A 14,604-nucleotide genomic window follows, 5' to 3' on the forward strand; every position below is an offset into this window, starting at 1 on the left:
CCCCCCCCCCACCCCCCCCCCCCCCCCCAAAAAAAAAGAAGGAAAAAAACATCAATAATTATATTAGGTTCTTTAAACCCAGATGTTCTATTATATGAGCCATACGACAGAATCCATCCATAATCTAATTAGATTGACTCTGCATTAAATTATTCAGCATTTCTTAAACAACAAAAAGTGTCTTACAACAGAAAAGACACTTTTCTTGTATAACAGCCATCAGAGATACACCAAACACTAGGTCGGTATGTTTTGAATCACTTGTAACAATATGATCAAATGTAAATTGGAGCTTATGTAAGGAAATTCCACCAGTAGCTACACTACGTTTAATATTTATACGTAATGAAATTGAGAAACAGTTTCTAAACTGTTAACATTACAATCAATCACCTTACAAGTTTCGACTTCTGATAACCATTTTGTAAGATGTGCTGACAGAGAACAAAAATCACCAGGTACTTTCATGATTGTATAACAAAATGCCATGTCCTTCACCTCATATGTTATTTCTCCCTTAAACTAAGATAACAGACAAACAACAAGACAATTAGTTTCATAAACATTAACTGTAGAAGAAAATGAAACATGAAATAACTTTGTGTAGCTTAAAATATATAACAGAGAATGAAAAATTGATTTGCTTTCAAACAATGTCAACCTTTAGATTCTGCAACTGATTTGATAGGTCAATTGCTGTAATTCCAATGCTATTTGCCACTGTGGGTATGTCAAACAGATATTGCCCTTGCTTAGCTTCAGATCTGAAAACAAAATTTAGCATAACTCAATTTACCTGAGTTTCATGAGCAAGAAATATTTGATTGCTATAATCAAAACTATAATGTATACTCACTTCTTAAGAATTGCTGCAACAACCCTATTTATTTCAGCTAGCAACACTGGGGAAGTCTGCTTGATGAAAATACCACTATCTTTAAGCATCGATAAATGAGAATTAACATGGTAACAAAGATAAACATATATTTAAAGCATATTTGCCAAGCACCTTGTGGAAATTTAAAGTACAAGTTACATTTAGTTGTGGAAGTAAACGCAAGTATTGTACTTCACCCAACTCTAAGTTCGTAAGAAGTGTCAACATCACCTGCCAAAGCAAAAACAAGCAACAAGCATTTAGCTCACAGGGCTATGCCGGAGGGAATTCAACCAGGCACTTTATTGTTATTCACAGTTATTAGGCACTAAGAAGACACCATAATGGTCTGTATGTGTGGGTCTGTGCAATGTGAATTTAGAGGATACAGTCATTGGTGATATAGTCCTGGCAAATGTATAAGGGATAAAAGAACCTTAGCTAATGGTCTATGCCCACAACTTCAGCTGCTGCATGGCAAAAGGACCTTGGCTTCATGACTCATATCACTAATATAAACTGTTCCTGGCTCAAAGTGGATTGTTTCATAGTTGGTCAGATACTGGTTAAGATGACAGCCTTCTTTGGATTAGTGATTAGTCGTGCATTTTGCTAAGGTTCCAAGCAAGGTGAATAAAAAAGAGAAGTAGTTGTTAAGAAGATTTACTTGGGGAGAAAGAAAGGACCCTAACTGAATAAATAAATAAATAAGAGTACCATGACAATTCACATATCAATCTCAACAAAATACTATGAGACATCACCAAACAGGTATCCTTCATCAGAACAAGCATCTCCACCTCTAAATAAAAGGATGAAATTGGAAGAACAGATATACATCCATTATTGATTTAGAAAAAAATAAGTACATTCACCAATAACCCTCATATGCCTAGAATCACCTAATTTGTTACCAAAGCTAGCATTTTAAGGGAATTAATCCTAAGTTAGTTCTGGCTGTTTGGTGAATAAATAACCTTTTTTACTCACCCAGGTCAAAATTTATCCTAAATGTTTGGATCAATAATAATTTGATCATAATAAAAAAATTTCTAATCATCATAATACACTGACTAATTTAAAAGAACAAGAAAATTGTGAAATGATGCCAGAAAAAACCCTGCACAAAATTTATCTAACTTCAAAATTTAGAATATAAATACAGAAAAATTACAAGGAAAGGACCTCTTCTTTCATATCAAACATGCGGGATGCTGATTCTTTGACTAATGAACATATTTTCCCATGCGAATTCTTGTCATTGAAAACTTGATTGAGAAATTTGTTTACCGCATGTTCATCTACTCCTTCACTGAAAACAAAATATTGTAAATGAATTCTAACTTGACAAAAGGCTTATATAAATCAAAATTAATTGTCTAGATACAATTATACTTGATTACCTGTGCATCAGACTACGAAGTTTGAAGTACGTGTCATCATCAAAAAGTAGATGGCAATAGGACAACCTCCCATCCCTTCCAGCACGCCCAATCTCCTACACAAAGTGTGATATTTATTTCATAAGTAAGCAACATTTTTTTTTTAAATCCTGTCAAAAAACCAGTTGTTTAGAATCAAGTGTACCTGAACATATTCCTCCAAGCTTTCTGGCAAGCTGTAATGAATTACCTGAAACAGATGGAATTAAGAAGTTTTTATATTGATTTCTATATGATGGTGCCATACAGGAGCATGCATATTTCAATGGAAAGATATGTCATAATGGACCGCTAAATGTGTTGTACCAAAAATTACTGAGTAAATCAAGGATACCAGAAATTCCATAAGGATAACCAATCCATATTAACAGCATGTGTGCATAGACAAGACGAAGACATTCTAAAGATTCCAACACCAGATTATTGACTCCACTTTAAGAGTCTAACCAAGTAACCATAAAAAACCTTTACTTCAGAAAATATCTTTTGTTTCAGATGGAGTCAAACTTGTGTGAAGGAGACTTCTAGGAAGCCTGGAGCACAGGACGCAACAAATATAGGAGTAGCTCTGTAGCTATGTATGCACAATGAGTTTCACTATAATATTGGCACTCCATCCTAATGGATTACTTTAATAAATCAGTTCATTAGAATACAATGCAGAGAAACCACAATGATCATGTTTAGGTTTTCTACTTACAGCTCCAACATCCTGCTTGTCAAGCCCCATTCCAAATGCCACAGTTGCAACAATCTTCCATAACAAGTACAAGTCAATGATTCAGACAAGAAAAAGTTGTATGTGCTACAATATAAAAGTGCCAACAAAATTGAAAAAATTGAAAATTTTGAAAAGACATAATGCAGATAAATTTCAGACACCAGGCTAGAGAATAATTTTCTTACCACTCTAATTTTGTTCGAACAAAACAATTCCTGTGTACGGCTACGGTTTTTTGCAGGGATTCCACTGTGATAGCTCTAAATAGCAGTTCCAATTAATATTGTCAGGGTTGCCATTAATATTAAAAAGCCACATAAAAGTCGAGTATCATGCAACTGAGAAAGTGAAAGTCCAACCTTTGCTGAGATATTATTATCACACAAGTATCTGCTTATTAGATCAGTTTCAGACTGCAAAACCAAAATGCAAGAATTAATTGTCATCTAATCTATGAAAATTATGAAATGCGTATTAACATGAAGTTTAAAACCATCCATCCCAACAATACTTAAGTGCACTCTGGTTATCTGAAATTGCAAGCTCCGGAAGCTAATGGATAATACAGACATAACCCCTCCTCCCCACCCCAACCCCCCCCCCCCCAAGCAATTGCCATAGTTGATCTTCTAAACAGTGTTACAGAATCAAGAAACCATGGAGTGAAAAAATAAGATGCCCTAGGCCATAAATTTTTACAAGAGTACCTGAAATTTGCAGTATATGATGATGCTCTTGACTTCCTTAAAGGGAGAAGACTTCATCAACATCAGCAAATCTTTCATCCTATTATATTCATCACATCCAAGGTAATAATGGGTAAATTTAACAGATCTATTCATTTAAGCCAATTAAAGATGAAAATCAGAGATTAGACAAAAAATAACCATTCACACTTGCCTATTTCCACTTAAAGATACTGACAATTGTAAATTTTCCCTTAGTTGTTCTTTTTGAATCAGATTGGTTTGCGGAATGGCTAGAGCAGACATAACAGCATTTAATGTTGTGACTGTGGCAGTAGCAGTCATTGCAAGAATGCATCCAACGTTTAGTCTGTCACGAAGCATAGATGCCCTGAGCCTCATGAATGAAGGCCGGAAATTGTGCGACCTGTTTTATCCAAGAAATACACACGCAACTTTGAATTTTAGCTGGAAAACAGAAGACTACTAAACATGATTCTGATTAGTGTAAACAGTGACATAACCAACAAGCCAAAACCCAAAGGAGACAAAAGGCGGTGCAAGCACTCACCATTCAGATACACAGTGAGCTTCATCAACCACAACAAGTGAGATCGATAAATTAGTAGAAACTACTGACAAGAATTCCGCGTTTAAAAATCTCTCCGGCGAGACAAATAGCACCTGAAATAGAAACCACAAAACCTCAGCATTTTAACAACCCACAATGCAGTGAGTGACACCCCAAATCATATTTTAGCCACAAAATTAGCCATATAATTATCACCCACCCCTCGAAGCTAAAAAAGCATACATATTGTGATAAACTCACCTTGATGGTTCCTTCTTGAAGCTTCCTCAGTGTCTCGGAAACCTCTTCAAGAGTCTAAAACATTGAAAAAAAACACACTAATCACACAACCAATCCAAAACCATTTTGGCACAAAAGAGACATCATTAGTTACCTGACTGCTACAAAGAAGACCACCCGGAATCACAGGAGGCAGCTGTCTCAACTGATCAATCATCAGCGCAACCAAAGGACTCACCACCAGCGTTAACCCCGGCAAAACCATTGCCGGCAACTGATAACACAGAGACTTCCCGCCCCAGTTGGTAAAACCAGTATTGCGGATTCTCCGGCCAGCACCATCTTGATTGCCTCCAACTGCCCATCTCGGAACGAATCATAACCATACACCAAATTCAACAGCTTCAATAAGTTCTCATCCGATGCCTCATTTCTCGCTGCCAGTGCCGCCTCTTCAATCAATTGGGAGTCCAATTTCGCTCTCCCACTTTCCTGTTTCTGCTTCTGCTGCTCGGTTTCCACTACCAAACCATCTTCTTCTCGCACGTTCTTCTCATCTTCACCTTCAACTTTTCTCTTCTTTTTTCTATGAAATTTTCGACTACCTGAAGAATAAGAGCCGTAGATATTTCTTCTGGTTTTGCCTTTATTGGCAAACTTTCGCCTTTTTCCGTTCAGGTTAAGCTTCACGAAGTTCCCTTCATTGCCGCATTTTCGCAACTTCGCCGGCGGAAGAGGCGGGTTGCTTCCGATCAAATTGGTTCATACAAAAAAAGAAGAAAAAAAAAAAAAAACACCAAAACTCAGTTTCAACCCGCCGGCTCAGCAATATTCAAGAAACTATATTAATTCCAATGCCCATATCATAATCAGACATTGAAGGACCGAGTCAACTCAACTCAACACAGAATCTTTGTTGTACATTGAAGCATAATAGCAAAAACAAAACCTTCAACTATTCAAACTGTTGTACCAATCAAAATGCAGAGCCTCAACGTTCATAACTAAATATAAAAACAAAAACACAAAAAATATCACCAATTTGTGACTCTCTCACAATGCAGTTCAACACGAAACCCTAGATTTTCCTCGTCCGGCTAAAAAAAATCCAAACACTGTGCTACTAGAACACTGAAGCAAAAGCCCTAATTGAAGTTTCCAGGAATAGCACTAAAGCCACAATTTGTGAGTTCAGAAATTGAACATTCGCAGAGAGCTTCACTTACCAACAAAGCGTTTTTCTTTCTCCTCCAAAACTCCCAAGTCAAAATTTCTTCAAAGACAGCAAGAAACTGCGTTGAAATGCGATCTCAAAAACTCGAAGAATCCAAAAAAAAAAAACCAATGCGAGGAATAGCCGTATCGGACACTCGGATCCAAACGCATTTACTGCTCTGTCTGAGAGTACGGATCCCACTAGAGAGAGATCGGTCGGTTTCAACTACCACTTGAGCGAGAAGATGAGAAAGAAAATAAAAGTGGAAAATTTTCTAGCACTTTCTCTCTCCTCCGAGAAAATGGATTCCTTTTTTGTTGTTGTTGATGTTGTTGTTTGGTTTTTTAGATATGTTAGATTTGCTTCTTTCCTCAGTAGCAAGCTTTCATTTTCTTCCTTTCTTTCTTTCTTTTTCTCTGCGATATTTTCCTTTTTCTTATTCTCTCTTTACTTGGTTCTTAATTTTTACAGTGATGCCACTGATAGTGATTACAAATCAACTATTAGCTCTAACTCCTAAGTTCCAAACCTCTCTCATTCACATGTACTTTGATGAGTTTCTATTAAAAAAAAATAAAAATAAAATTAGAAAGAAAAATAATACAAAAATTTCAATTTTGTGTCGTGAGAGAGTAATGCTACGTCCGTAATATTTTCCACAGTTAAAAATAACTTGTTATCTTTTGAAAATGTTGTGAGCTACTAATGTCAACTAATAACAACTTTCTATTTAAAAATTGTTATGAAAATCTTGTGAGTGTTGCATTTCTCAGCTGTAGTCTGGATAGACTTTTTTTTCTTCTCCATTTATATCCGTTATTTATCTAGAGAGGTGTAAAGTATATAATATGTTCACAACACTTTTATTATAAATCATAGCTATTTAAAATGTTGTGAAAGACTTGTTTGTTTCACCACTAATGACCCGTAACAACTTGTTATTTAAAATTTATTGTTAAAATATTGTGAACATAACATTTCTCATTTATCTGTTATTGACTACTAGACGCTCTATAGGGCATATAATTTTCACAATATAATAATTGTGAGAGAATCCAAGATAAGTGGCTTGACTTGAAAGAGCAGTAAACTTGGAACAAGTTGGATAGTTTTGACAAAATTGATAATAATATTGTATTAATAAAAATGGATGGTTTTTATATTTTTACCTTTTTAAGCTCATTTTCTAGGTTATTTGATGGTATATATATTAGGAATAGTTAACTGATATTTGAAAGGCATTGGTTTAAGATGTATTTATTAACTACTTTTTATGAAAAAATAAAAAATAATTAATTGTTTTAGCTGTTTTTTACATTTTTTTTTAAAAATAATGTTAAAATTTTCTTAAAATAATTTATTAATAATCGTTCTGTGAGCAGATGCATGTATATTTACTGTCCTTTGCTTCATCAAAACAGTATATAGATATAGATGCATTAAATTGATTCTTAAAAAAATAAAAAATAAAAGATGCATTGAATTGAAGGTAGAAATCAATGGGGGGAGTACTATGGCTACGCCGCTAGGGATTAAATTGCCCACAGAATTTTTCTTGGATTCATAGTTGGAACTTTGGAACAGCTTTTTGTTACCCTTACCAAATTCATTAAATAATACACGTATGATAAGACGAAATTAGAATATTTATAAAAAATTTGGTAGCATTTATATATAGTAAAAGGAGGAAAAAATTGGAAGCATTTAGTGAAAAGACATTATTTTGGACTTCTATGTACGTTGTAACCCAAAAATACAATGACTAAAAATCCGTTTGAAATATTTGTTTATTTTCGACCTTTTTTATTTTTTAATAAAAAAATTTGTAGGGAGTAAATTGAATTCAAACATTAACGTTTTTATTAAAAACACCAAGAAATATCATTTGATCTAAAGGTTAATGACAAATTTATGGTATTCATTTCATAATTAATACTACAACAACGAATGATTTTACAATGTTTTAACAAGCTATCAAATTACAAATTTTTACTAGTTATCATCTGAGTACATCATTAACACCATTTTTTACTTATTAAAAAGTAATAATCACTCACCGTATTTGTAGGTTTTTTTTTTTTTTAAAGAAGGAAATACTATATTTGAAGTTTGTAAAATAGTTTGTGGTTTCATTTTCTCATAATTAATTATTACATCACGACTCCAAATCTTTTATTCAAAGATAATAATTTTTATTAGTTAAACTAATGAAAATCACATTTTCAAATCATAATTAATATAATTAACGAAATTGATTCATGTTTTTGCTTGAAATAATTCTCCTTATATTATATATGTGTCCAATAGAATCCAATAGTAAACATCTAATCAATAAATTATATCACTTATCACATCTTTAAAAGGGGTAAACATCGAATTAGTGAACTGTTCAATGGCAAATGGGTTGTAATGTCTTTAATAGCGAAAGTTATTTGAGTGTGATGGTTCACAATTAATAATTTCCCAAAGCCAAATTCATCTTGATGGGGAAACAACCATACAACATCATATACATCTATAAAAACAACACAACAACAACATAATTTGTTCATTTGTACGTAACAATTTTTTTATTTTAATTATTATAAATCAGTTTCATGTGTATTATAATCTTACAATAATTCTCAACCAAACTTGGTACGTACTTCCCAAACCTTATTAATAATAATAACGTGTGAATAAATACATATATCATGACAGTGTTTGGCAACCTGACAATGAAGATAACTGCTATCTTCTTATATTATTTGAGTGGGACTACCTATGACTATGAACAACATTAATAAAAATAAAAATCATAAAAAAAAAAAAAAAAAACTATTGTGCTTAGCAAGAAACAAAGATGTGGGGCAACTATTGAAAAAAGGTCAACATAACTACTAAGCTATGATTAGCTATTCCCAAAAATGAAGATATATCATATACATATATAGAGAAGTAAGTCGTTTTAATTGGTTGGTGTTTTGGATAACTTAAAAGGCTTCATGATAATGATGACTACTCATTTTTATCCAATTATTGTGGGTTTCTACAAATCTTCCATGGCTGCTTGGCATTTTGAGGATGCTTTGGATTGTGGAACAATTTTAATATGAACAATGTGTAACGTATTAGATGAAAGTCATGAAACCCCCCATTTAATGGGGGACCCAGGACTGTACACATTTGGCACATAGTTGGAAGCCTCGGACCAAAAAATTTCACATCCAGTTTCATAACAATCTAATGTGACTTTTTTTTTTTTTTGAAAAAAATTTAATGTGACTAACTGTGAGTAGTAAAAGTAAAAAGTAGTGAGTGTGAGTCTATGTAAAAAATGATAAGTAATCAATTACAATTTACCACATATATAAAATAACGGTTAATCTTACTAATACCCCATACCCAATACTAATGCAATATCATAGCTCAATTTATGATGTTATGCATGACTTTGAGTTAAACCAAAGATTCTATTATTAGATCTTGTCATCCAAGTAGTAATATATATATATATATATATTTTTAAAGTATACATATGTGTGTGTAGCATATATGATATATACGTGGAAGTCAACAATTTATGGAGAATTTCTCCTCAAAACCAAAAAGAAGTTGTAAAGATCATTAAAAAAAATTTGTAAAAACTAGAAAATATAAATGGAAAGATAAATTATTAAGGACTAAATGAGCGTAATGGTTTTTGCCACTTTAGGACAATGACACCGACACATGATATGTGTAGTTGTGCATTCTCACGTCCCTCACCAGTCACTACCATCATAAACCCTCATCCTAGCTATTACTTAGGAAATTTAGACATTGTATTTGGGGTATTGTACTTGTATAAATATCTTTGTTTTGAAACTATTTAGCAAAATACTCTTATTTTTTAAATTTAATTTTAACAAAATCGAGTTATGTGTAAAACTTGATATTCTTAAAATCGAGTTATATATATATATTTTTTTTAGTGAAACTCGACATTGCTATTTAAATTTTTAAAAAAATTTAAGTGGCATATTTATGCATAAAATTCGACATTGCTAATATTGAGTTCTACCTATAACTAAATTTTGTTAAAATCGAGTTTAAAAAACATAAACATTTTGCTAAATAGTTTCAAAACAGAAGAATTTTATTGCATAATTTGTAAATTAGAGGCAAATGCCCATTTTCTCCTATGTGTTGGACTTGGACATGAGAATATGAGATATATTTGGAACACTTCTACATCCGTATCCCAATCATGTCATTTTCCAAAAAATAAAATAAAATTTGCAAGACATGGCCGGGATGGACACTAACTTTTATTTTCTTTTCAGTCTCAATCTTCAATACATATATACTTATTTTATATCTATCTTTCGGATCTTATTCTTGGTTTGTTTTCTGTTTTCTAGATATTATTTATTAGTTATTAATTAGCTTTATTATCCATTATTATTCTTAAATTAATATATGTTTAGCATTGTGTGAAAAAAATGCTTAAGAGTATTTAAATATATATTTACTAATTAATTGAAATGTCTATCTTCACTGGCGGCTCCACATAGAGTCTAGGGTGGTCCTATCCTGAAAAAAAAAAATTATTATTATGTATAAATTTAAAAAATTAATGATTTTTTCATCCTTAAAAAAACTTTGTGACAACCCTAAAATTTTTTTTTAAGTCCAACATAATTAAACTTTAGACAAAATTTGCCAACAAACATGGTTGTAGGCTAAGGCTATAACTCCATTCAATATATATATATATATATATATTTATTGAATTTGAATTTTGACAAATCCACTATTTAATTACATTTTCTTCTTATATCCTTCATACTTGCAAAATTTTTAAGAAGATCAAAGATTAATAGTTATATCATCAATCAAATGTTTAAATTTCAAATTTTTGTAGTCTAAAATTATACATAAAAAAAAATAATTTTATAGATCGAATAATAAATAACGTTCGATTAACATGAAATTTGACACATGTTTTAAGAACATAGAGAACATGCTATTCAACAGTTTGATTTTCAAAATATGTAGCAATGTTAATTTGTTTAGTGATAGTTGTAGCCTCGTGCTACAACTTAATTTGTAGCAAAATTTTGTCCTTAAACTTTGGTCCCTTTAACAGTGTATTAGGTCCTTACAAAAAAAAAAAAAAAAAAGTCCACGAAAATTTTAATTTAACTAAAATTTTGAAAGAGATATAGTTTGTAACATTGATAATAAGATTATCATGTAACGATTTCAAAAAAAGAAAATTCATAGAAGGAAATTGTAAGACTTTATATATTTGCGTGTGTTTTTGTCGTCAATATATGAAGTTCTTTTTTTATTAGATTTTGTATAATTTAAGTTTCTTAATGACCACTCTTAAAAAAATTTCTAAAGCTGTCATTGTCTATCTCTATCGTGTCGTGTCCTAATTTTAAAAAATTGTCATGTCGCCTTGAAGTGTTCTTGTCCATGTTTTTTAGGTTATTATTCAACTTCAAAAACGTACACAACAATTTTCAATCATTATGTGTAAGTAAAAAATTGATTTCGTATGAAAGTATAAAATAGTCAACTGTCAATGCCAAAGCTTTTGAAGAGAAGAAGAAATATTTGAGTTTAGCAAAATTCTTTATTTCCACGGCCTAGAATCTACAGACATTGCTTTAATTTTGTGGAAAAGTCGAGCATTTTCAACTTGTGTTTCAGGTTGTTTCAGTATATATGGAGCTTCAATAAAGGTAAGTGCTCATGTGTTTATATACTCAGAGAAGCCGCTTTAAATTCTCTGCAACCTAACTTATCATCATTTATTCATTCTATTTACTAGCAGCAAGGAGATTGAAGCAAGCAATGTGCAAGCCAAAGAGGTAGTTGAAGCTCTGGTTTGCAACAACAGAAGGCTCAATGCTCAGGAGTCAGGATGCAAAGCTTTTTCTATTTTTTATGCTAGTTCATCACAGAGTACCGTTGTATGAACTCAGATATAGCAAGCAGCCTAGGAACCTTTAGCTTCTAAGTTATATATATATATATATATATATATAAAAGATTAGGTTCAATATATATATATATGTATATATAAAAGATTAGGTTCAAGTTGCACCTGGTGTAACTTTAAGCAATATTACATAACTCAATATTTTTTAATTGAATGCGAATATTGACAAATCTACTGTTAGATTACATTATCTTCATATATTCTCCATGCTTACAAAATTTCAAGGTAATTAAAGATTAATAGCCATGTCATCAATTAATTGTTAAAATTCAAGTTGTTGTAGTTTAAAATAATGCATAATAGATGAGTTTATGGATCAAATAGTAAATAACATCCGATTGATATGAAAATTAGCATGTATGTTAAGAACATATAAAATATATAATTTAACGATTAGATTTTAAAAATATTAATTCAATAATATGTTATTAGGTGGTGTAACATTGTTTAAAGTTATACCAAGTGTAAGTTGAACCCAACTAATATATATATATATATATATTTTTTTTTTTCAAATGCTCTTTTATTTTTTAAGGAGCACCTAATTAATTAATAGACCATTAATTTTTTTTCATATTTTTACAAATAAGGATATCAAGACCTCTTTGAGTATTTGACAATATTCTTTTGAGCATGTCACTCTCCTCGTCCCAGACACACAAGAGGTTTCAAATCTAGAATCTCATGGATATCATGAGGTTTTAAGAACCACTAAACCAACCTCTTGAGGTTAACACACCATTGATTCAAGAGTGCATAAGTGCATCCTTTAATATGAGTGAAATTGTCAATGACCTTTAGGTCAAATGCATCTCTCAATGTTTCTAATGGAAATATCTAAAGCTCATATTTCATTTCTTCACTTAAAATGTTTTTATTTTAAAAAAAGAGAAAAGAAAAGAAAAAAAAAAGGTTTGTTCTCTATAATTTAAAGATATATGCTAAACTGAAACTTCTTATTAGGAAGATGGCTCGGAGTTATAGAATCTCAAACAGCCTTCCCTATAAAATTTCGCCTTCATAAGGTGTCTTTTTGCAGCAATGACTTTGCCTTTACAAGGTAATTTGGCCTGGCCGCATAAATTTATAAACACAAATTTTCAAGTGAAATTAATTCACAAATAAGAATTTGTGTTTATAGATAAATGATTGCTGTGGGGGGATGAGGATCCTAACAACTGATGAAATTCACAAGGAGGTAAACCTCGGGAAATATTGGTGGGTTTTCCTCGAAAAGTATACACTTAACTCATGCTTAAACTGAACAACCATAACTGGCGAGGGTGCCAAGGACATTTGCCTAACCTTGGAAGGTCGAGAGTTAGAGTTGAAGGGAGCACGGCGCAATCCGAGGGGGAACAAAGGTAACTTGGCATTGAACAAGGAAGAGAAGAAAAAGAAAGGACAAAGTAGTTATCTCATCTGCATTAAATGCATTACAATCACTTAGCTGACCTCATTAATGGGAAAATGACCGTGAATAGTGTTCCCACGACTTATACCTTAGTGTAAAAACCTTCTAGCAGGATCTTGATGGGACAAGTATTAGGAAAGTCTAATCATGACCCGCCAAGTGTAAGGTCTAGATGCATCTTTACTAAGTTATATAAAGTCAAAAAGCACCTGGATCAGGGGGAGGCTGATTTTTGGGAGAAAAGAGAAAGAAATCAACCAATTGTAACCTCTTCCTCGGACCAAACCTGAGGACAAACACTTTGCCATTTCAAGGCTATTCCCAATTGAACATTAATCACTACACACATAGTTTGATCTAACTTTCGTCATTTGTCTTATAACGGGTACTAAAAAGTTGACCTTGCATTCCACATCTATAAATTAATTGTGTAAGCAGATAGTAGCACGATTAAACCAACTTGATTTATCTTTTTACCTACCACAATTACAATTCTCTTATTTAATTCATTTTACAAAATAATACTCCCTGGATTCAATTTCTATTCAAAGTTCTTCAATCTATGAGTTGTACAAATGAAGTCTTGATTTTTTTTTTTTTTTTGAGAAGACAATGAAGTCTTGATTGGTCGTGTAGTATAAAATTAAAAAAATTGTTAATAAAGAGTTGATTAAAAAAACCTAAGGTTAAGTGGGTTTGAAAGTTTTTTTTTTTTGGTTTAGTTAAATGCATTTTACCGCTCTGTTTGTTTCAACAATGATGTTTTTTAGAAAATGAGCCATTTTCCAAAAAACAATTTCTATAAAACAAACTCATTTTCTTATGTTTGGTAGCAAGTAGAAACCTTAAATAAGTTGAAAAACAATCTCCTAACTTCCCTCATTTAGTTTTTTGTGAGATAGAGTTGTTTTCTAAAAAAAATGAGTAGAAAACAATCTCTAAAAATAAGTCATACTTTTTATATTGACTAAAGATAGTTTTCTTTTGACTTATTTTTTCTGATGTTATTAAACGCTGAAAAATACGAAAAACTATCTTACACAAGATTTTCTATCAAAACAATCAGCGTACATTATTAAAGACACATGTTGGCTTCTTAATATGGTTTAAAGGAATGAAAATGTTGTCCACAATATTTTTATAAGAAAAATGTTAATGGATATCTTAAAAGTATTTGTTAATGAACCAAATTTTTTTAAAAAAATTATAAGAAAAAAAATATTTTAACAACTTTTTTTTAATTTTTTATAAAAATAATGTCAAACTTTGCCTAAATTATTTGTAATACCTTCATAATAAATTTTAGGCAGTGGGTTCCTAAGATTTGTTGATAGCATTTCTATTAAAGGAATTAATTCCAAACCCAATTGTTTAATTCCTAACCCAATTGTAGGTAAACTTACTTAATATTATAATAGGAATGGGCCCATCCATCCATCCATCCATGAACTTCCTTTGTTTAT

The 14,604-nt window shown here is 31.6% G+C and overlaps 1 protein-coding gene across 1 annotated transcript in view; it reads right to left on the bottom strand.

Annotated features, from left to right (window-relative positions):
• The window catches only part of LOC112014047 (ATP-dependent DNA helicase Q-like 5), a gene marked incomplete at its 5' end in the record, with an annotated part of 19,772 nt that extends 14,473 nt beyond the window's left edge, over positions 1 to 5,299 (bottom strand). The window contains 16 exon segments of the mRNA XM_065775500.1: positions 394 to 522; positions 662 to 764; positions 857 to 912; positions 1,010 to 1,108; positions 2,063 to 2,189; positions 2,281 to 2,375; positions 2,465 to 2,509; positions 3,020 to 3,073; positions 3,226 to 3,300; positions 3,400 to 3,453; positions 3,748 to 3,826; positions 3,941 to 4,153; positions 4,298 to 4,410; positions 4,559 to 4,612; positions 4,692 to 4,834; positions 4,837 to 5,299. Coding sequence (XP_065631572.1) covers positions 394 to 522; positions 662 to 764; positions 857 to 912; positions 1,010 to 1,108; positions 2,063 to 2,189; positions 2,281 to 2,375; positions 2,465 to 2,509; positions 3,020 to 3,073; positions 3,226 to 3,300; positions 3,400 to 3,453; positions 3,748 to 3,826; positions 3,941 to 4,153; positions 4,298 to 4,410; positions 4,559 to 4,612; positions 4,692 to 4,834; positions 4,837 to 5,299 — 1,902 coding nt within the window.
• Between the last annotated feature and the right edge of the window lie 9,305 nt (positions 5,300 to 14,604).

Source organism: Quercus suber, unplaced genomic scaffold (genome assembly GCF_002906115.3).
Source record: "Quercus suber isolate HL8 unplaced genomic scaffold, Cork oak 2.0 scaffold_113, whole genome shotgun sequence".
Lineage (NCBI taxonomy): Eukaryota > Viridiplantae > Streptophyta > Magnoliopsida > Fagales > Fagaceae > Quercus > Quercus suber.